The sequence below is a fragment of the Pseudochaenichthys georgianus genome, unplaced genomic scaffold (assembly GCF_902827115.2).
Source record: "Pseudochaenichthys georgianus unplaced genomic scaffold, fPseGeo1.2 scaffold_430_arrow_ctg1, whole genome shotgun sequence".
Classification (NCBI taxonomy): domain Eukaryota; kingdom Metazoa; phylum Chordata; class Actinopteri; order Perciformes; family Channichthyidae; genus Pseudochaenichthys; species Pseudochaenichthys georgianus.
This window is the reverse complement of record NW_027262995.1, coordinates 25,996-48,982: the sequence shown is the minus strand read 5'-3', so window position 1 is coordinate 48,982 and position 22,987 is coordinate 25,996. Positions and strand designations below refer to the sequence as shown.

The 22,987-nt window shown below is 40.5% G+C and overlaps 1 protein-coding gene across 1 annotated transcript; it reads left to right on the top strand.

Annotated features, from left to right (window-relative positions):
* Nucleotides 1-169: 169 nt before the first annotated feature.
* Nucleotides 170-17,379, top strand: LOC117442446 (protein NLRC3-like). The gene is made up of 5 exons (XM_071202428.1): nt 170-205; nt 521-655; nt 13,386-13,576; nt 14,614-16,405; nt 17,193-17,379. Exons 2-5 carry the CDS (start codon nt 531-533, stop codon nt 17,377-17,379), a joined length of 2,295 nt encoding a protein of 764 aa, XP_071058529.1. The 5' UTR covers nt 170-205; nt 521-530.
* Nucleotides 17,380-22,987: the final 5,608 nt, after the last annotated feature.

The window sequence follows — 22,987 nt, the reverse complement described above, 5'->3', positions numbered from 1 at the left end:
TTTGTTGAGCTTGTTTTTAGCTGCATGTCTTTTTCTATCTCACTGAACAAAGTCCCTGCGTGTGAACTGCTTCAGCTGGTGAGGCTGGTTATGAATCAGAGGAGGAGCTGCAGACAGGTGAGGGTAGTTGAAAGTGAAAGTATGAAGTCAGACTTGTCAGACTGCCAGACGCCATTTTACAGCTCGACACGAGGAGAACAACAGGGTGAGTGTTAACACCAGGATCTGCTTTTTCACACATTTATTATTTACTCAAACTGGATGTCAGAAAATAACTTATTGGTTAACAATCTGCGTCCTAGAGTCCATGAGACTTCTGCAAGTGTTGTACACTTTTATTATTTCCTGTTTTCTGATTCTTCAGAGTATAACATGTGACGGCCTGTCTGATTTCATGTATTTTAACTGTGTGTGTGTGTGTGTGTGTGTGTGTGTGTGTGTGTGTGTGTGTGTGTGTGTGTGTGTGTGTGTGTGTGTGTGTGTGTGTGTGTGTGTGTGTGTGTGTGTGTTTATCTCTCAGACTGGAGAAGATGAGTGGTTTCAAAGATGAGGAAGAGGACAAATCTCAAGTCTCCAGCTGTCTGTCTCTGAAGAGTGACTGGTCCATGGGTCGTCCTCCTAACTTCAGTAATGAACCCGGACCCTCCGACACAAAGTAAGAGTTTCTACTGTGAACTGACCTGAAGAGGATTCAGTTGTTTGGTATCATCTCAACTGTTTAATGAAACCCAGTAGAGTACATTAACAAAGTGTAATTGATCTCTTGCTTCTTGTCATCATCAGAGATAGTAAATAATCTACTAGTGAAATCATCCTCACACTCTACATGTTGGACTTTGTGTTAAATTAAGCAAATAATGTAAAACGTTTCACACTCGAATGAATTTGACCAACAGAAACCCACAATCACGACTCAACAACTCTAAAAGTCTGTAATCAGGCGAACAGTCACAGATCAGAAGCTGCTCTTTAAATAAACTAATGATGTTTGAACTTGTGTTGTTTCCACAGACAGAGAGCAGAGTCTCCGGTCTCCATGTGGTCTCTGAAGAGTGACCGGTCTAAAGATCATCCTCCAGACTTCAGTGATGAACCTGGACCCTCAGACACAAAGTAAGAGTCTCTCCTGTAACCTGACCTGAAGAGGATCCAGTTTTTATGTAAATTAAACTGTTCTTTAATGATATCATGGGAGCAGTTTGTAAAGGGAACACGCAGCAGAGTAAGCTAACATCATCTAAGGATATTTCAAGAGGCAATTATATTATCATTGTCTCTGTGTATAAAGTGGTTTTAAATAGCAACAATGTTGATAAATTCTGATTTAAAAACTATGTATATTGTCCAAAACATTATTTAAGTACTTGGGAATATCTATGATATGTCTTTTTAAGGTGTTATTAATAACAGGGATAACCTGGAGAGCTGGTGGATTAGCAGGTGAAACAGAGTTGAGTGAAATCACATGTAGAGTCAATGCAAAGACCCAGATCCGTGCCTGGCAACACGAAGGAAGTGCAGATGTTAAATTAATGTCACCTGCGTATTCGTGCAGCGTGACACATTTCAACTTGAGTGTAAAGTTTGTTACGCTCCGTTACAAAAAGCTGTCAGTGTTGAGATTGTGCTCCTGTGGTCTCTGACGGTCTGAGGGGATCAGAGAGGAGAGCCTCTGATCAGGGTTATTCATGTTCCTGTTTGAACCAGAGACCGTCTGTGGTGCTAACAATATAGTGACTGCTGTACTTATGACTTCATGAAGTCACTCTGAGTGCTGATGGAGCAGCTAATGTTAGCCTAGCTTTAATCAAACCGGTCTCTTCAGAAAATAAAATAAAAAATGTATGCTCGTTGTGTTGGAGACAGACCTGACAAAGCATTAACTCAGGCTTTTTACAAATCAGTATCATTCTGTTGTTATTTAGGCATCCTTTCCATATGTTTATTCAACCCAGTCTCACAGCATTTCGTGTTATAGTCAAGACATTTAATCTATTGATTCGTGTTCACCAGCACGATTTCCCCCTTTTTTTCGAGTCACACAGAACGATTTTAAAAGCAATGTATGTTGTATGTTGTTGGTAGTATGTTTCGTGCCTGCAGCACGTCTTTTTGTCCATTCGGGTCGTGGAAGACCGGAAGCTGTGTGGTTCATAAAAACATGTTCCTTCTCAATATCAAGCCACAGTTATTATTTTAATTTAAAATCGTATAATGTCGGACTTTTTTTGTCGTCTGAGAGGAAAAGAAATGTGGCTCAGAGCCTCAGAATACTGAAATCTGTATTTTTTTCCTTCTAATTTGTTATTATTTTCTAAATAACACACTGTTATTTACTCACCAATAACACACAATTATCCTTGTTTTTATTTATTGGTTTAATTCCATAATCTCGTGCTTTTTTGGCGTCCGTTAGGGACTGAATTTCAAAATCAAAATAGCCGGAAACAGACATAGGCCTATAAGGGACATTTCGAGCATCATTGCGATACACAGCCACTGAACTGATTACCCAAGATCCTCAGCTATGGTTTAAGCTCGCTGATTGGATGTTTTAGCTGCAATGCACGTTGGGATTTGGTGTTAATGCGATATGAAATCCGAAAAACATTTCTGAGTTTAGGATGGCCGAAGACACTACACTACCCATAATCCCCAGCTATCGTTTGGGACTACAGTCCTCATGATTAATCTTCAAGCTCTGTGATTGGATGTTGGAGTGGCAGTGCGCCAAGGTTATGCCGAGCGTCAAACAGCTGTTTGAAATGGAACGAAACCACGCCGGACTATCTAAAACTGGAATTGACATTGGTGTTATCAAATGTAAAACATATAATTAATAAATGGGGGGAAATCGCTTGTATCCATAATTCGCAGCATTAATATATACCCACATAACAGCTCATTGATACTTTGTAATTCTATTCCACTACAATTCAGAGGTTAACCTGGTATTTTTACTCCACTACATTTATTTTAGTTACTTTGCAGATTCTGATTAATGATGTGAAATATAAACAACCCTTAAATCAGACTTTAGTTACACCTGAGTAAAGTTCAGGGAAGGTGATTGTCAAGTGCCAACAATCAGGAGAGATATTTGATAGTTGGTGCTTGAGAAGACTAAACATTTATCTGCAGATCTCTATAATGTATATTAATTAATCATTATTCTCTACTAATAGTTAATTAAAGACTGAATATAATTGCTATTTTGCACATCCCTTTCAAGATTTCAAGATTTTCTAAGGTTTATTGACATATCATATACACAACTACGGTGTAGTTATGCAATGAATGAAAAACTTGGGTCGCAGCTGAGGTTCCTCAACAGTGCATTACAAGACATTTATCACAACTGTCATATTCTGCACATCTATTATACTATCTACATACATAAGAGTATAATTCATAATATCAGTTAAAATAAGTGCTTCAACATAGTTAACATTGCAGGAAAGCAATATATTAGACATTAAGTACTTTGTCAGGCTTAATATTTATCTGTAGATAGATACCCCCAAAGCTTTTTTCTTATTTAAAAGAAGACCTTAACCTAAAATATTCTTTAATGGTTAAATAAAGGTTAATTAGTTTTTCTCTTTTGCACCTCCTCCTATTAATATCTTTGTACATCCTGCACTTAACTGTTTTATTGTAGAGATCACTTATAGTATCTTCTTGATTTTTTATATTCTATATTTCTATCATTGACCTTCTACTTTCCTCCTATGAAAGTATGTACTCTAAATATTTTTTTCATCAAATATAACATAAAAACAATAATTCAATAACGTGCTTTAACCACTAGGCCAGGGGTCGGCAACCCGCAGCCCTCGAGCCGCATGCTCTGGCTCCCTTGAGCTTAGACAAAAATAAGAAGGAAATAAAATAAAATTATTTGTAGGACTATTTATATTTTCTTGCATGGTTGAAAATGTTTCGTATCTTGTATTTTGAGGTGATACTGTGACACATAAATAAAAAACCAAACGGTTTTAATTAGGTCAACTAAAATATGCGTCACATCCTGCTACGGTCCCGCGCTAGCGCCTTTTCTTGCAGGCGAATAACCTGACCCCCGGTGTCAGTACCATGGATGCAGTCGAATAGTCCAAAAATCAGCTCCTAAGTTCTAACCCTATCGTCTATTCCTTGACCTCTGAGTGAAACGTCACGGGGTTAAGGGATAGTGGATAGGATAATTCAAAAGGACTTAGGAGAAGAGACTGCGACACTTTAAAGAATCCGAATGCACTTTCACTATCTGACGTGTTTATGATGCGCCAGCGGACGTCATTTTGTGCGTCCGCTGCTTGTGGGGAAACTATGGAAACTATAGTTTTCTATACAGCAGACTACAACATGGATGTTCAATAAGAAGGAGGGACTCATCTAGAGACTCTGCACCGTGCTCTGATGCTGCTGCTTTGCTTTATGAACGTGGACAACAGAGACACATTTTCTTCATGACCAAAGATGGAATTTAAATAAAAAAGGAAAGTGAAACTTATGCTCGTCACCCTCTTCCTCAGGTCCACATTAATACCAATGATCCCAATATGTATGATTGTATGAACTATGAAAATATCTTAAAAATAAATACAAATGTATTTATTATAAAAGTTAGTCCTTAACATATATTGCTTTCCTGCAATGTTAACTATGTTGAAGCACTTCTAAAAAAAATTATCCAACGATTTACAGACCACTCTTTCCCCATGTAAGTCAATGGGAAAAAGTGTTTCCGGGCCTGGAAACCAATGTGAGTTGCATTTATCTTTACCCATGGATGCACAATAAGAACGGACCCATATCGTCTTACTGCCACCCCACGGAGCTGTAATAATGGATATATTGCACATGTTTGCTGTAATTCATTATCATACTACATGGGCTGTATGATTAAATCTTGTACCGTAAATGTTGTATTCAATAAAGTTAATATTACTTATAAGTATATATTATTATACTGTAAAAAAAGATCGTAATTTTACAGGAAATAACTGTACATTTTTATAGTAATTATCATATTTTTTTAAATAATTTGCAAAATCCTGTAAAATGACAGATATTAACTATAAATTAACAACCCAAAACATTATTTTAATTATTTTGACAATAACAACAAATAACGTTTATTTCCTTTTTTTTTTACAGTACATTTACTATATAATATTTACAGTATTTTTGCACTTTCAGAAAATGCAGATGTACGTAAAATAAAATGTTGTTATCTGTAATTAAATATGTAACTCGTAATATAAAAGTGTATTACTATTATAAGACTTTAAGATTTTCTTTGGAATTTTAAGGTAAACATAAAACTGTAAAAAAAGCGTAAAATAAAAAAAACGTAAAATGTAAGTAACATTTTTTTACATAAATAATTTTCTCAATATTCGATTGAATCCACCACAAACACAAAATATCCAATGTTGAAACAAAAGTAAATAAATATGTTTTCATGAAATTCGTAACTTACTATATTGTAAACATCTACAGTTGACAATATCATTAAAACCACAGCACTGAGACTGCTCTTGTAAAGGTCTTTAATGACATCCACTTAAACACAGACAGTGGCAGAACTTCAGTGTTAGTATTATTAGATCTCAGTGCTGCGTTTGACACTGTTGACCACAGCATAATACTAGACCGACTGGAAAACTGGGTGGGACTTTCGGAAACAGTTCTAAATTGGTTTGAATCCTACTTAAAGGACAGAAACAACTTTGTTTCTATAGGTAAATACACATCTGAGTTGACAAATATGACATGTGGGGTTCCTCAAGGCTCCATCTTGGGGCCTCTTCTCTTTAACATCTACATGCTACCACTGGCTCAGATAATGAAAAACAACAAAATAAGTTACCATAGCTATGCAGATGACACACAAATCTACGTAACAATTTAACCAGGACACTATGCTCCAATTCAAACACTGAGTAAGTGCATTGAACAAATCAATGACTGGATGTGTCAGAACTTTCTCCAATTAAACAAAGATAAACCTGAGGTAATGGTTTTTGGAGCAAAGTCAGAACGTATAAAAGTGAGCGCTGAGCTTCTGTCTGCAATGTTCAAACCAACAGATAAAGCCAGAAATCTAGGTGTAGTCATGGACTCTGACCTGAGTTTCAACAGTCACATTAAAACAGTTACTAAATCAGCCTACTATCCTACAAAATACAAAATATATCTAGGATTAAAAGACTAATGTCACAGCAGGATTTGGAAAAACTTGTCCATGCTTTTATCTTCAGTAGACTCGACTACTGCAATGGTGTCTTCACAGGTCTCACTAAAAAATCTATTAGGAAGCTGCAGCTGATTCAGAACGCCGCTGCTCGAGTCCTCACTAACACTAAGAAAGTGGATCACATCACTCCTGTTCTGAAGTCTTTACACTGGCTTCCTGTGTGTCAAAGAATAGATTTCAAAATACTGCTGCTGGTTTATAAAGCACTGAATGGTTTAGGCCCAAATTACATTTCTGACCTCCTGCTAAATTATGAACCATCCAGATCTCTCAGGTCTTCAGGGACTGGTCAGCTTTCTGTCCCCAGAGTCAGAACTAAACATGGTAAAGCAGTGTTCAGTTATTATGCTCCAAATATCTGGAACAAACTCCCAGAAACCTGCAGGTCCGCTGCAACTCTGACTACTTTTAAATCCAGGCTGAAGACTTTTCTTTTTGTCGCTGCTTTTAATTGAACTATTCATATCTTAGACTGCACTGTAACTTTTATCCATGTATTTTTTCTTTTAATGTTTTAAATGTAAACTTAATTAATTTCTCCATTACATTTATGAGAGGGACTGCTCGAAAGTAAGATATTTGGGATATCCATCGTAGCCAGGGTTTACGATCAGTTTTTAGGTGAGTTGTACTGAGGAACAAGTATCACAGCACCGACGGGTGAAAAATAGTGTTCAGGTAACACTTAAAGACTTTGTTATGGAACGCAAAGCAGAGTAGGGGGCTAGTACACCCTCCTGAGGGTCCGATTGTGGATGTCATGTGAGCATAACATGGTGAAAACCGTCTGAAACTCCATGACATTTATGAGAGGGACTGCTCGAAAGTAGGATATTTGGGATATCCATCGTAGCCAGGGTTTACGATCAGTCTTTGGGTGATTTGTACTGAGGAACAAGTATCACATCACCGACGGGTGAAAAATAGTGTTTTGGTAACACGGGGTGTTCAGGTAACACTTAAAGACTTTGTTATGGAACGCAAAGCAGAGTAGGGGGCTAGTACACCCTCCTGAGGGTCCGATTGTGGATGTCATGTGAGCATAACATGGTGAAAACAATCCGTCTAAATTTCCAAAGGGAGGTTCTGTGAATAAATAAGAAATCAAGAACCGAAATAATTGAACTATTCATATCTTAGACTGCACTGTAACTTTTATCTTTTAATGTTTATTTTATTAGCTTTTCTTTTTAATGACTGATTTTAAATGCCATTTTCTTAATGTCTTTCATTTTTTGTTTTTCTTTTAATGTTTCTTTTATTATCTTTTACTGTTTTTAAATGCCTTTATCTGAATGTCTTTCATTTTTGTAAAGCACCTTGAATTGCCTGGTGCTGAAAGGTGCTATATAAATAAACTTGCCTTGCCTAAAACAAATTAAAATCATAGAAAGTGGAGAAATCTCTGCAGAGAGGACCAAGGTTTCAAACACACACTGTTATTTACTCAACAAGTCACAGTTATCCTTGTTTTATTTATGTTGCTGTTTTTTTTCCCCATTGGTCAATTTACAGTAATAAACCTTAGTTTTACAGTATAATGTATGGTTTTCGGATTCTGGCCGACAGCCAGAGTTACGGCACTTGAAATAGAATTCAGCCAAAACACGGCAGACAAGTCAGGCATGTTTGGAATGAGTCCACAACACTCCTGATTGGTTAATATAAACGTAATTGAAGAAACCTGCCAATGAGAACTGTCCGCGCCTGTCGTTCACATTTGAAACATCCAAGTCAGTTTGAGCGGGTTTCCTCCTGCTCGAGCTACAGCTGTCTGTATGTCTGCTACAGGAGTTTATGGATTAATATCGGGATTGTTTTACATCTACACGTTAAATAGGAGCATCGGGACGTCAACAAAGAACAGAAGACTTGAGATCTGGTGAGTCCTGCAACTGTAATGGAGTTAAACATGTATTTAGATAATCCTTAGTTTGTGAATGTTTTATTTAAGGTTAGGTTTCTTCTTCTAGTTAGCTGAGTTTCTTCCAGTTAAGTTGGTATGCATCATTAATAGGTTGTTAAATGTTAAGAAGCCCTGAGATGCTATTTCTTGCAAGATGTTGCGCCCGGGAAACCTGGCTTAACATGCGGCTGCTAACGTTAGTTCACAGCTTATTGCCGTGCTGCCCCCCCACCCTCTCGTCTCCAACACGGGAGAATTACACATAAACATGCAGCGGGGTGTCACAGTGTTGTCGCCAAGTTTAATGTAAAGTTTCACAGCTTTCTTACAGCGGAATCTAGTTTGTTAATGTTCAGTAGCCAACAGCTAGCATAGCATAAAAAGATAACCACTAACATTCGGCTAACTTGCTAGTTAGCTATGCTCTATATATTACACGCTAACATGACTAACTAATGTCACACTGTGAACTAAAATACTTTTTGTATTACTACATCATACATGCTTGGTCCAAATCACTGCTAAAATTAATTATTTTTGAAAATGTATAGTAAAGAAACACTAGCAAAAGAATACAGGTAATGTTTGACCCATGTTGTCCCTTAGAAGTGTAGTGATACAAACATGATTTTTATTCAAAAAGTAAGAAAGGAAAAATAAAAATTAGAATTGGTGTTGATCCAAAACATGTTAATTGAGGAATACCTGGAATCCTGAATGGTTCAAGTAATGTATTGCAAAGATATTTACAATTAAAACTAATTCGGGTCACTTTTGACACATGTTGGTTGTATGTTGTGTAACAAAGGGTTACCATGACAGCTGTGATGTTCACTCTTTTGACAGAGCACCAATGGACAGTGAGGACTATGGAAGAGAAGATGTGATGGCTTTGTGTGGAAAGCTGCTGAAGCCAGCCTGTGTCCCTCATCAGTCTCTCCAGGCAGCACCCAGCTATTCTTCCATCTTGCAGATGAAAAGTTTTGATATGTGAGTAATAACTAACTTGTGTCTAACATAATATTGAATGTGGTTTAGTAAAGTACATTGTACAAGTACAGGACAATCAGACCTTGTTCAACAAAGATAATCAGACAATTGTTTTGTCTTTGAGGTACAGCCGCAGCAGAGAGTCTGAGTTTGAAGAAAACACTAACATTTTATATAGTGTTGTTTAATCAATCAATATTTACTGGTCTTGAATTTCCTCACTGGATTACAAAATGCTCGAATCTTATTGTACAGGGACATTATGCATATGTCATCACCTGAAGATGAAAATATAGATTCAGCGATATGTACCATTTTAAAGGTCACATGTCATGGCCATTTCCACTGATCATAATTCCATTGTTGTGGTCTACTAGAATAGATTTATACTGTGCAATTTTCCAAACTCACATTGGTTTCGCATACAGCATCTCTGTAAAGTATGTGTATTCAGCAGTATTCACTCTCTCCACTAAACGGCTCGTTGCAGCTCTTGCCCCCTCCTCCCTGTGAGCCCAGTGTGCTCCGATTGGTCGGGACCAGTCGGGACGTTGTGAATCGCGCTAAGCTCCGTGGAGGTCTGATTTCCTTGTTTAGCGATACACAGCGAAACACAGCCAAACTCACCCTGAGCACACACAAAGTCACAGCCGAAGTAAAAACAATAAGTGTGGCTTGATATTGAGTAAGAAAAAGGTTGATAAACGCTGTGAGAATGGGTCTGCAGAGAGAATTTCACCACGATCCCAATTGTGTTATCAGCCTGCAGCCAGGGAGGGTGCGTTTGATTGTTCCCACAATAGTGCGTGCGTGCGCTTGTGCTTCAAAGGTCCATCATACAAGATGTAGGGGATCTATTGGCAGCTGCTGATAATAACATCCATCATTATGGTTTACTAATAGTTACCACTTCACTTCCTCCTCCAGCACCTGGACACAGCAGGAACCTACGCCAGGATCCTGTTTGTGGACTTCAGCTCTGCCTTCAACACAATCCATCAGGACCAGAACCTCTCTCCATCAGGACCAACACATCTCTCCATAAGGACCAAAACCTCTCTCCATCAGGACCAACACCTCTCTCCATCAGGACCAACACATCTCTCCATCAGGACCAGAACCTCTCTCCATCAGGACCAAAACCTCTCTCCATCAGGACCAACACCTCTCTCCATCAGGACCAGAACCTCTCTCCATCAGGACCAGAACCTCTCTCCATCAGGACCAAAACCTCTCTCCATCAGGACCAACACCTCTCTCCATCAGGACCAGAACCTCTCTCCATCAGGACCAGAACCTCTCTCCATCAGGACCAACACCTCTCTCCATCAGGATCAACACCTCTCTCCATCAGGACCAGAACCTCTCTCCATCAGGACCAACACCTCTCTCCATCAGGACCAGAACCTCTCTCCATCAGGACCAACACCACTCTCCATCAGGAGCAGAACCTCTCTCCATCAGGACCAGAACATCTCTCCATCAGGACCAGAACCTCTCTCCATCAGGACCAAAACCTCTCTCCATCAGGACCAACACCTCTCTCCATCAGGACCAAAACCTCTCCACATCAGGATCAACACCTCTATCCATCAGGACCAGAACCTCTCTCCATCAGGATCAACACCTCTCTTCATCAGGACCAGAACCTCTCTCCATCAGGACCAAAACCTCTCGCCACCTCAACAAGGCCCCCCCCCCCTAATAAAACAAATGTAAACTGTTTTTCTCATCAGAACTTTATTTAAGGTATTTTAATGTAACATTTTAAGATAATGGATTTTGAAAAGAGAGGAAAGTTTCCTCTAAAATCTTTAAGGACAATTTCTGTATACTAATTCCTTTTGCACTTTATTTCAGTTAATGTATTTTTACTTTAATTTTATGGTTTTTGTTTGGCAGCCGCTGCTGCCAGTCATTTGACCGTTTTTTTACGGGTTTTTTGCCCGTAGAAGTTTTAGTGCTGTACTTTTATTAAAGGTTATTGACTGTAAAAAGAGAGGATAAATCTGTAAAATTACAGTGTTTTCCTGTAAAATGTTTAAGGGCAATTCCCATAAATAAATGGCTTATTCACTTTATTTCAGTTAAAGTATTTTACTTTAATTTAAGGGTTTTTGTTTGGCAGCCGCTGCTACCAGTACTTTGACCGTTTTTTTACAGTGAAATGAAGCTCTGTTGCTTCGATATCACTAGATCCTGTTACAGCGTAATATAAGTACATAACGATTGATGTTACATTAGCATAATGACTAGCTAGCCGCTAGCTGCTAACTGCCGCCTCGTTAATATCAAATCCATCATAATAACAAATCATTACCATGCTGTCATCAACGTGCGGTGCTGTTACGTGTATACACAAATTGACGTGCTTGATGTGAACGAGCATTTTGGTTAAAGTTGCGCATGCGCTATGAGCGCACATACGGGTACTTCTCAGGCATGCTGGGTAATCTGTGATGTTTCGCTCTATCAAAAGTTGGGCCATTTTATCATCATGCGCTAATGAGCAACTCTCATAGGAATGAATGAGGCCCCGCCTCCCACGCTGTATCCAGTTCTTAGGGCCCTTCTCACTTCTCTTATTTTTGATTTCCTCGCTCCTCGGTCTCACCGGAAGTTGATTTGTCTGTGCCATCTTGAGTAACGTCCCAATGGCCTTATTTTTGCCGGAGGACCAAGGAGCGATAATGGAGGAGCTATAACCGAGGAACCACCGATGAATATCCTCAGACACTCGCCCCGCCCCCTTACTGTGTATCGCTCACTGATTGGACGATGCAGCGCATGCACTGATCTGATACTTCTTGACATGAGAGCAGTTTCCCAGCGGAGTGAAGAAAATACATGAACCTCACGAGACTCACTCCTCAGTTTATACCGTGTTTTGTTTCAATTAATGTATCATTTAGTTACAAATATGTGATATATCTGAACAACAACGTTGTCAAAAATAATTTTCGTCATTTATTGGAAACATTTTCATGATCGCATTTTTCGTTTATACATTTTAAGAATGGCGTTTATCTTTTTTGAGAATTAGTTCTTATTTAATTTAATGTATTTGGGTCTACAACAGATGATACAAATGTTTGTGTCAGTAAATGTGAACTAACAGAGGCGGGGGTGTGTGTGGAAATAACGGGGACAGAGCTGCTGTCAGACGATCAGCTGTGCAGCGTCATCACAAACGGACGTCGCTTCACGTGACGCTCCGGAGGAAAGGACGTCCCATTGCTCTTAAAACTCATTTCCCTGCTTCTCGTGGTTTCCTTGCGTCTCTCCATGCTTCCCTGGTGGGAGGGACTAGTCACAAAGAAATGACGCAAGTGAGGGACGCAAGGAATCCATTTAACCGAAGTGCGAAGGGCCCTGTGTATCGCAATGATGCTCGAAATTTCCCTTATAGGCCTACATCTGTTTCCGGTTCTTTTTATTTTGAAATTCAGTTCCTGACGGACGCCAAAAAAGACAGAGATTATGGAATTAAACAAATAAATAAAAACAAGGATAATTGTGTGCTATTGTTGAGTAAATAACAGTGTGTTATTTAGAAAAGAATAACAAATTAGAAGGAAAAAAAGATTTAAAAAAAAATACAGATTTCAGTATTCTGAGGCCCATTTCTTTTCCTCACAGACGACAAAAAAAGTCCGACATTATACGATTTAAAATAAAAACAATAATCGTGGCTTGATATTGAGTAAGAACATGTTTTTATGAACCACACAGCTTCCGGTCTTGCAAGACCCGAATGGACAAAAAGACGTGCTGCAGGCACGAAACATACTACCAATAGAAATACATTGCTTTTAAAATCGCTCTGTGTGACACGAAAATAAGGGGGAAATCGTGCTGGTGAACACGAAACAATAGATTAAATGTCGTGACTATAACACGAAATGCCGTGAGACTGGGTTGGTTTATTTCTTTTAATTCACAGCAGATTCTATGCAAGTTGGGTTTATAGTGTACCAGGTTAATACAGCTGTGTGTGTAGATACAGGGAACAGTTGCTCCTCTGGGTCATGAATCCAGACAGGATGCTCTCTGGTTTTATGATTATGTGAATTGTAAGCTATCTTCCTGATCACAAGGGTATATATTATATAGACCTTTTTTTAAAGATCAAACTAGAATGTTCCCCCTTGTTGTACCTTTGGGGAGAATCAGCCCATCTGAAGCAAAGTGCTATAAAGGATGTGTTCCTCTCCACAGAGAGAAGAGGAAGAGTGGTGTTCCTGTGGAGGAGCAGCTGTCCGGCTGTGCTCTGTGTCAGGACGTCCTGAAGGATCCAGTCTCTACCAGCTGTGGACACTGGTTCTGCAGACAGTGCATCACCTCATACTGGGAGCAGCGCCCTCCATCAGGAGACCCCTCCTGTCCCCAGTGTGGAGAAAGATCCAGAACCAGAGCTGGCCTGCAGACAGCCAGTCAGAGCAGCTCTGTACGAGGTAAGAGGCCGAACTCATGCAGCGTCTTATTCCTCTTCCTGGTTCATTTGTTTTTTTTATTAGGTTCTGTTGAAGAACATAGACATTAAAATGTTTATAAAACATTTAAACTCAGTCTGTTTTTATAGGTTTTATTTAGGGATGCACGATATCGGTTTTTTGAAACCGATACTGATAACTTCCTGCTTCTCAAGACCGATACCGATAACCGATAATAATATAATATATATTAAATGTACCTGTAGTTGTTGCACACCTGGTGGTAAAAAAGAGACTAGTAGTGAGCAAATGACATGAGCATTACTACTATGAACAAAACAAAGCCAAGAACAGTTTTGACTCTTCAAAGTGACCATATTTATTTCCCCAAACAAATCTGGCAAACTTTTTCAAAAGCCTCGTCGATAGGTAAAAGCCCCGATGCCTTTGCAGCTGGCTTTGGATTCGCCGCTAGTTTAGCAGCGCAAGCGTCTTCGTACGCTTTTAACACACCATCGTAGCCATGGCGATGTTTCAGGTGACTGATCAGGTTGGAAGTATTATAGCTCGTTGCCTTCTTCCCTCCTCGTGGAACTTCTGCATTTGTTAATACAAATAGCAAGCGAACTATCTAACTCTGAAACTTTGAAATAGTCCCATACTACCGACGACATGTTTGTTTACTGTCCTGGCTTCACGGCCGCACGCCATTTACGTCACAGCCAGGCACAAGTTAGGGAGCGCTGGATTTGTGAAAAACTCCCCTCTTCCTAAACCACACTACTGGCAAAACGGGAGGAGCCGAGTGAAAAACAAGCGCCCCTCATCCCAATCCACCCACACCGCAGGATCTTTTCTTTTTTTTTACCCAAAAAATATATTGTATATTATCGGGGCTACTAATACATTTATCGGGATGACGTCATAATTCCTAATATCGGACCGATTGTGCACCACTAGTTTTATTGTTATATTCTCAAAAGCATTTTCTGATTCTCTCCTGTTCCCTTCTCTTCCAGCAGAATGTGGTCTGCAGGAGGTTTTAGATGAACATAGGCTCAGTCTGAGGAGGAGATGTGAACGTGTGACTGAAGGAACTGATCAAAGTGAAACCCTCCTCAACAGCATCTTCACTGAGCTCTACATCACACAAGGCCAGCGTGAAGAGGTTAATACCCAACATGAGGTGAGGCAGCTGGAGACAGCTTCCACGAAGAAGCCCCTCCATGACACTCCAATCAAGTGCCAGGACATCTTTAAAGCCTTACCGGACCAACAGACTCCCATCAGAGCGGTGCTGACCAATGGAGTGGCTGGAGTTGGAAAAACCTTCTCAGTGCAGAAGTTCACTCTGGACTGGGCCGAGGGTTTGGGAAACCAAGATGTCAGTCTGGTGATCCCGCTCTCCTTCAGGGAGCTGAACCTGATCAAAGCTGAGCAGTACAGTCTTCTCAGGCTGCTCCATGTTTTCCACCCAACCTTACAGAAGGTCACAGCCGAGCAGCTGGCTGTCTGCAAAGTGCTGCTCATCTTTGACGGCCTGGATGAAAGCAGACTTTCTCTGGACTTCAGAAACAGTGAGATTGTGTCTGATGTCTCTCAGAAGTCCTCAGTCAACGTGCTGCTGACAAATCTCATCAGGGGGAAGCTGCTTCCCTCGGCTCTCGTCTGGATAACTTCCAGACCTGCAGCGGCCAATCAGATCCCTCCTGAGTGTGTGGACAGGGTGACAGAAGTACGAGGGTTCACTGACGCCCAGAAGGAGGAGTACTTCAGGAGGAGATCGAGTGATGAAGACCTGTCCAGCAGAATCATCTCTCACATCAAGAGCTCCAGGAGCCTCCACATCATGTGTATGATCCCAGTCTTCTGCTGGATCACTGCTGCAGTTCTGGACCACATGTTGACTACAGACCAGAGAGGAGAGCTTCCCCAGACCCTCACTGACATGTACTCACACTTCCTGCTGGTCCAGACCAAGAGGAAGAAGCAGAAGTATGAAGAGGGACATGAAACGAGTCCACAGCAGCTGACAGAGGCTGACAGGGAGCTTCTTCTGAAGCTGGGGAGGCTGGCGTTCGAACATCTGGAGAAAGGAGACATCATGTTCTACCAAGAAGACCTGCAGCGCTGTGGCCTTGATGTCACCGAGGCCTTGGTGCACTCAGGAGTTTGTACAGAGATCTTCAAAAGAGAGAGTGTGATCTTCCAGAAAACAGTCTACTGCTTTGTTCATCTGAGCATTCAGGAGTTTCTGGCTGCAGTCTACATGCTGCACTGTAACACCAACAGAGACACAGCGGTACTGAAGCCCTATGAGAACAGGTATAACAGATATCATGATTACCCATCCCTGGATGTCTTCCTAAAGGGAGCCATGGAGAAATCCCTCAGAAGTAAAAATGGCCACCTGGACCTGTTTGTCCGCTTTCTCCACGGCCTCTCTCTGGAGTCCAACCAGAGACTGTTAGGAGGCCTGCTGGGTCGCACAGACAACAGTCCAGACATCATCCAGAGAGCCATCAGCAACCTGAAGGAGATGAGCAGTGATAAAATCTCTCCTGACAGGATGATCAACATCTTCCACTGTCTGACAGAGATGAAGGACCTCTCAGTACATCAGGAGATCACAGAGTTCCTGAAGTCAGGGAACAGATCAGAGATGGAACTCTCTGAGATCCACTGCTCTGCTCTGGCCTACATGCTGCAGATGTCAGAGGAGGTTCTGGATGAGTTGGACCTGGAGAAGTACAACACATCAGATGAGGGGAAACGGAGACTGATTCCAGCTGTGAGGAACTGCAGGAAGTTCAAGTAAGTCCAGATGTGATTAACTTTATAAACTAATGTGGATCAGAAGTTTAATTATTAAAATAAACACTATAACATTTCTGCTGTTTAAATACTGAGAGCAAAATAAACCAACACTGTTCTTCTATTTATTTATAATAATAGTTAAACTGAAGCGTTTCTCTCTTCATATTGAGTGATGGAGGCGACATGTCAAACACATGAAGGACTTTAGAGCTTTCTCAGCATGTGATCACACCACACAGCAGGACTTACAGTTAGCAGTTATTATTACTTTCTAGTAGTTTCTTTATCATTAAACACACACGTTGTTATCACAATGTTTTAGAGTTTAAAATAAGATCTATATCATATCCCACCAATACCAGAGTTATGTCTTAATACTCTTATAGTGAGAACATCTGATGGTATTCAGTTTAGAATATTGAAACTTTATTGGTTTGTTAACTGTGTTTGTGTGCACAATACATTTCCAGATGCTCAGAGAAGCCAAAACATCCATCATTCACATCTAAATATTAATCAACATTTAAATATGTACATCTCTAATATTGTCAAGTGATTAATTTAATTTCTGTTTCCTTGGTAACAGTCAGTGACAGCAGGAGCACAGACCTGTGATCAGATCACACTGACAACACATTACACTCTATTATCATATTATTATATATAAAATGGACTAACAGCAAATCTCAATCAGAACATATGTCAAAAAATGTTTTCATCAAATGCTTGAGGTCATTATGTTTCCTCTTTTTTAACACATGTTGTAATATATGTGTTATTATAGACTTGCTCAGTGTGAACTCTCAGAGACTCACTATGAAGTCGTGGCCTCAGCTCTAAAGTCTGACCCCTCCCATCTGAGAGATCTGGACCTGAGTTTCAACGATCTGAAGGATTCAGGAGTGGAGCTGCTGAGTTCTGGACTAAAGAGTCCAAACTGCAGACTCGAGGCTCTCAGGTCAGTTCACTGACTGAACTTCCTCTGTTTGTGTTTATCATTTTCTGAATTTTGAAAAAATACTGTGAAGCTGACAATTGAGCGGCCCGACCAAGTAAGGAGACAGAGGCAGAATGTCCAAAATACAACCCGGTGTGGGCATTTATTACCTCATAAACATATGACACAAAGATTCACAGCCTCAATTCTGCCGAACATGTGCACACCGTCACTAACCACAGGGATCTCACTAGTGATGGCAGTTTGACACTGAAGCTTCGAACGGAGCTTCAACCCTGGGCTTCCTATTCCATAGAAGCAGTGCTTTCGAAGCTTGCTTCAAATCACGTGACATGTGACGTCCGAAGCAGCAACTGCTTCATTTCCTGAATGAATCACTTGACTGGTTCGCGGTCCAGTCACGCGATTCAATGCACTGCCCCGTCTCGACAGGTGACAGGTTGAAACAGTTTCAAACTTGTGCTTCAACACTTTATGACCGCTCTAAACAATGTGCAATGTGTGGGTTGTTGTCGTAGTTTGCGTTGTTGCTGTTGAGTTGTTGTTGGTATTGCATTTGAATTGTAGTATCATTATAGAGCAAGCCAGGAAGAAAGATAGGTCGTTCTGGCTCGGGAAACACTTCGAAATGTGGAGAAGTTGTGAACAAAAAGACAATTATCAGTAATATAAAAACAGTTAAATATTTCAAGGAATAGATAGCCCAGTGGGTACAGCTGGCGGCCCGAATGCGGCGATGTCCTCCGCGCAGCTGGTTCAAAGCCCGGAATGGATGTATTTTAATCATTGCTTTTCAACTTTAATGACTGATAAAAGGCCCTCTCCGCCCAAAAACATGTCTAGCACTCTCTAGTCTCTTCTTAATAACCCAATACACACAATTATCAATCTTTAATTGCAAATAGAACATGATATTCAGTCTTAGTGTGTGTGCATCGAATATTTTTCAAGGCAAAGATACGTTAAACCCACTGCAGCCTTGCACTTCGCCAGGAGAGGTCGCTGTAACTGAAGCTTCGAGAAATGAACCTATTTCCGACACAATTTTCCAAGTGGTTCGACGCTTCATTCAAAGCTTCATTTTGCCATCACTAGATCTCACACCACACTCCCAGCCTCAAAACAGCCAGGGCAACATACCCTAAATACACACACTAATCAGCAATTAAACACAGGTGGGGGGGGGGAGGAGACAACACAGGGCACCAGGTGCACACAATCAACAGCCACAGACATGGGGGAAGGGGAACACTTTTAACATAAAACCAGCCAACAGAGACAGACAAACTAAAACACATACAGACGCACACACTACCTACATTTCGCCACCAACAAAGCTACACAATCCGTGACGGAGGCCGAGATCTATGGCCCCAGAGATCACCTACGTTACAAATACATTAAAATAATTTTTTTCCATTTTTGCTGATGACTGAATATTGATCAGAATATCAAAGAGAAGGTGAATGTGTGAGGGAGAGTGTTTGAGCTTCCACAGACTCACTCTGTGCTCCATGAGTCAGTGGAGATGCTGTCAGTACTGATGAGCTGTGAGGGAGATGAAGGAGTTGATAAACATCTGATCAACGTTAAAGTTCCATATTATCAATGGATGTTTTCTACATCATCTCTGAGATTAGAGGTCTCCGACTCCTATCATGCAAAAGTCACTTTGTGATGTCTTCTCTACATCAACATGTGTCCCCGGTGTCAGGAGACTCACAAAGTGTCAGGAAACAAACCCCTCTCTCTTTCCTCCGTACGCACATCTCTAAAAACGGGGTAACAACGGAGCTGATCCAGATTTGCTGCGTCATGACGGCATTACTAAAATGTGGGCGGGCTTTACACCCACGGGCCAATCAGAAACGTTGCTGTCAGAAACAATGAGACGTGTTCTGGAAGTAATATGGTCTTTGTTTACATTAGCATGCTAACACTCAGAGCTAACCTGTACTGGAGAGCATGTGTGTGAAGAAGCAGGAAATCAAAAGGAACTCACCTCGTGGTAAACCTGAGAGAGAGAAAGAGTTTGAGCTCCGTACTGTTTCAGAGATAATCCTTGATGTGGTTTGGAACATGATATGGAGTTTCATCACGGCAGCATTTAGCTGAGTTTCTGCTGCTAGTATTCTGATCAGGCATTAGCTCCACCTCCTTTCTTTTTTTTCAAGCTAAGGACCCGAACCTGCTCTCCTCTAACAGCTGGAACAGAGGGATATGAGGGATTTCTAAAATGCATGATCTGTTTGGTATTTTGAGCAAAACACATCATAGACATGTTTTTATATATTTGTATATATCTGAGACCCATAATATATCCCTAGAGATAGCCTGATAGGAGACCTTTGAAACGCTGTTTAACTCTGAACAGATTATTAAACCTGGAGTTATTTTAAACGGGAACATTGTTTTCTAAAGTTACATCATGTTCTCTTTATTCAGACTGATGAACTGCAGTTTGTCAGAGATCAGCTGTTCTGCTCTGGTCTCAGCTCTGAAGTCCAACCCCTCCCATCTGAGAGATCTGAACCTGAGTTTCAACTATCTGCAAGATTCAGGAGTGAAGCTGCTGAGAGATCTTCTGGAGAGTCCAGACTGCAGACTGGAGACTCTCACGTCAGTTCACTGACTCTCTGTTCCTGCTGGAGATCTCATGTTTCATTAGTTATTCAACCTCATTCTTCTAATTAACTTACATCCACAAAGTTGTAAATGTTCTTTTATTCATACTTTCATTTGTAGGTACTTAAGTAAGAACTACAGAGATACATGTTGACTGATTATTAAAGGAACTGTAATAGATGTTAGTTGTTAAAAGTAAATCTATGTTTTTAATATTTAGTAAACGATAACGTCTGAATAAAGTTCATCTGAAGTAATATTAGTTTTACAGGATAAAGTTAACTTTCTGAAGAAGACATATGTTTTTGTTCCCATTCATTTAAATGTTTAGTAACACATCTGATTATAAACTGATTTGTATCCTCATCATGTTTTCTTTATTCAGTCTGAGGGAGTGCAGTTTGTCAGAAATCAGCTGTTCTGCTCTGGCCTCAGCTCTGAAGTCCAACCCCTTCCATCTGAGAGAGCTGGACCTGAGGGGCAACGATCTAAAGGATTCAGATGTGAAGCTGCTGAGAGATCTTCTGGAGAGTCCAGACTGCGGACTGGAGACTCTCTGGTCAGTGAGGGGTCTCTGCTGGTTCAGCAGTATTGTATTAAACTCAGGGAAGTGTTTCTTTCACTGGGGAAACCGATCAGTGATGTTACCCACTGACTGCAGGCTCTTTCATTCTTCCATCAACTATAGAAGGCCAGCTGAACATGCAAAGCCACACTTTAGTAATCAACTCTCTAACAGACAGATGGGGTTTTACAGAAGAGTGGGAAAGGTAGTCTGTTTTTATGGGATGTTTTTAGTTTGTAGACCAGGGGTGTCCAAACTGCGGCCCGGGGACCAAATGCGGCCCTCGGAATCGGCCCTCAGGAAATTCTGAAAGTATAATGAAATACGGCCCACACATGAAACTTCTGCTTGTCTTGTATTGTACTTCTAAAATATATATGTAAACATTAGAGGTGTAACGGTACACATACCCATACCGAAATTATTCGGTATGGGCCCTTCGGTTCGGTACACATGTGTACCGAAGTGTACCGAACTAATATAACGTTAAACAATTGAGAATGTGAACAACTTTTTGGAAGTAATCTCAGGTGCTGCGTTGCAGCATTCAGAGTAATTTGCTCACATTGTGTTCAACGCGTCATAGAGCGACCAAGTCATTTCATTGGACGAGAGGCATACTATGAGAGCTGGTCCCAGCGATGCGTTCAAATGTAGTCAGTCATTTGAGGAACTGTTGAAATGGCGAACGCAGATAAAGTTGAGCTCGAAAATCCTCCAGCATCATTGAAGTCTCCGGTGTGGGAACATTTTGGTTTCGCATTTACGTACAAGGATGACGGACAAAGACAGGTGGACCGAACCAAAGCTGTTTGTCGGCATTTTTCAACAAAAATGTGTTACGCGGCTGGCAATACATCAAACTTGCACACTCATTTGAAAAGGCATCACCCGAACGTGAATATCACCGGTACCAAAAGAAAAAAGACTGAAGTGCAAATCCAACTCCCGCTAGCATTTAAGCCTCCACCACTCGCGACAAGTTCAGACCGAGCCAAAGCTATTACAAATGCCAAATATCCTTATGTTGCCATGTTAGCAAAGCGCTACCTGGCTGTATCGGCTACTACCCCTGTCCCTAGCGAGACGGTGTTCTCCACAGCAGGAGACATTGTTAGTGCCAAAAGATCTGCCCTTTCGGCAAGCAATGTGAACAAGTTCATTTTTCTTTAAAAAACATGAAAATACAATGACAAGCAAGTCCTAATGTCAAACTGGCTGCTTAGGTACTAGTACAGTACAGTTCAAATACAGATTGTTTCAGTTAATCGAAAAGCTGCACCTTAATGTTTATATTTGAGTGAATACATTATTCACAGTTTAATAATAATACAAATATATATATATATTTGATGTTTTGTGATAATTTTTTCTGCTGTACCGAAAACGTACCGAACCGAACCGTGACCTAAAAACCGAGGTACGCACCGAACCGAAATGTTTATGAACCGTTACACCCCTGGTAAACATACATTACACAGTAGTATTCATGTGTTAATGAGCCTACCTTTAAAATAAATTCAGTCAATTAAAGCTGAAAACATTTTCTAACAAGTCTAACTTGATAAGAAAAAAGCCCAATAACTTATTGTTATAACAAGCGTGAAATAAAACCCTTCATATTTCCTGTAATTATAATCAATCTGAAGTTCCTGCTTTAAGGAATGAGCTGCTGACAGAATAAAGTAAACCCTCTGGAGAGCTGAGAGCTGTTTGTTTCTTAAAGCATCTTCAAGTAACAAGCATCCTTTACCTTCATTTGATTGAGTTTCCTGACTTATAACTGAACTTATGAGACAACATACCTCTAGTGAGTGGCCCAGACCTTTATATATTTCTCTGTATGCGGCCCTCGGTGAAAAAGGTTTGGACCCCCCTGTTCTAGACCAATGACTGGTTACTTCCTGTCATGCAGCTGAGAGCTGTGGCAGGTAGTCGTAGTGTTTGCAGAGAAGATATGATGGGATGTAAAGCATGAGATCAGGACTCTGAAGCTGACTCAAAGAACAAACACTTATTTTAAACTGGATCTCAAACTGTTGGATTGTGTTCGTCCCTACAGGATCAGATATGATGAGACGATCAGAGCCACGATCCAGAAGACCTGTGAGTACTGAGGTAAAATATTGTCTTGTTGCAGTTTCCAGATATCAGGAGAGGCCCATGAGTTTCTTTGTTAATCATCAATGGTCTTTGCAATTAACAGGGGAACTCCAAGAGAGATCTTCCTCAGATATAATGCAGTTAAAGTCTTGTTAGTTAATGATTCATTTCCTGCAAGGCTCATAAAGAGGCCTGGAGACAATAGTCGGCCGGAATTATCAATAAATGTATTCATTCCAAGTAGGCTGACTTCGAGGTGAGAGGAAGTTCAGAGATGGCTTTAGGCTACAGGAACAATTAACTTTGGTTAGTTGGCTGATCCTGTGGC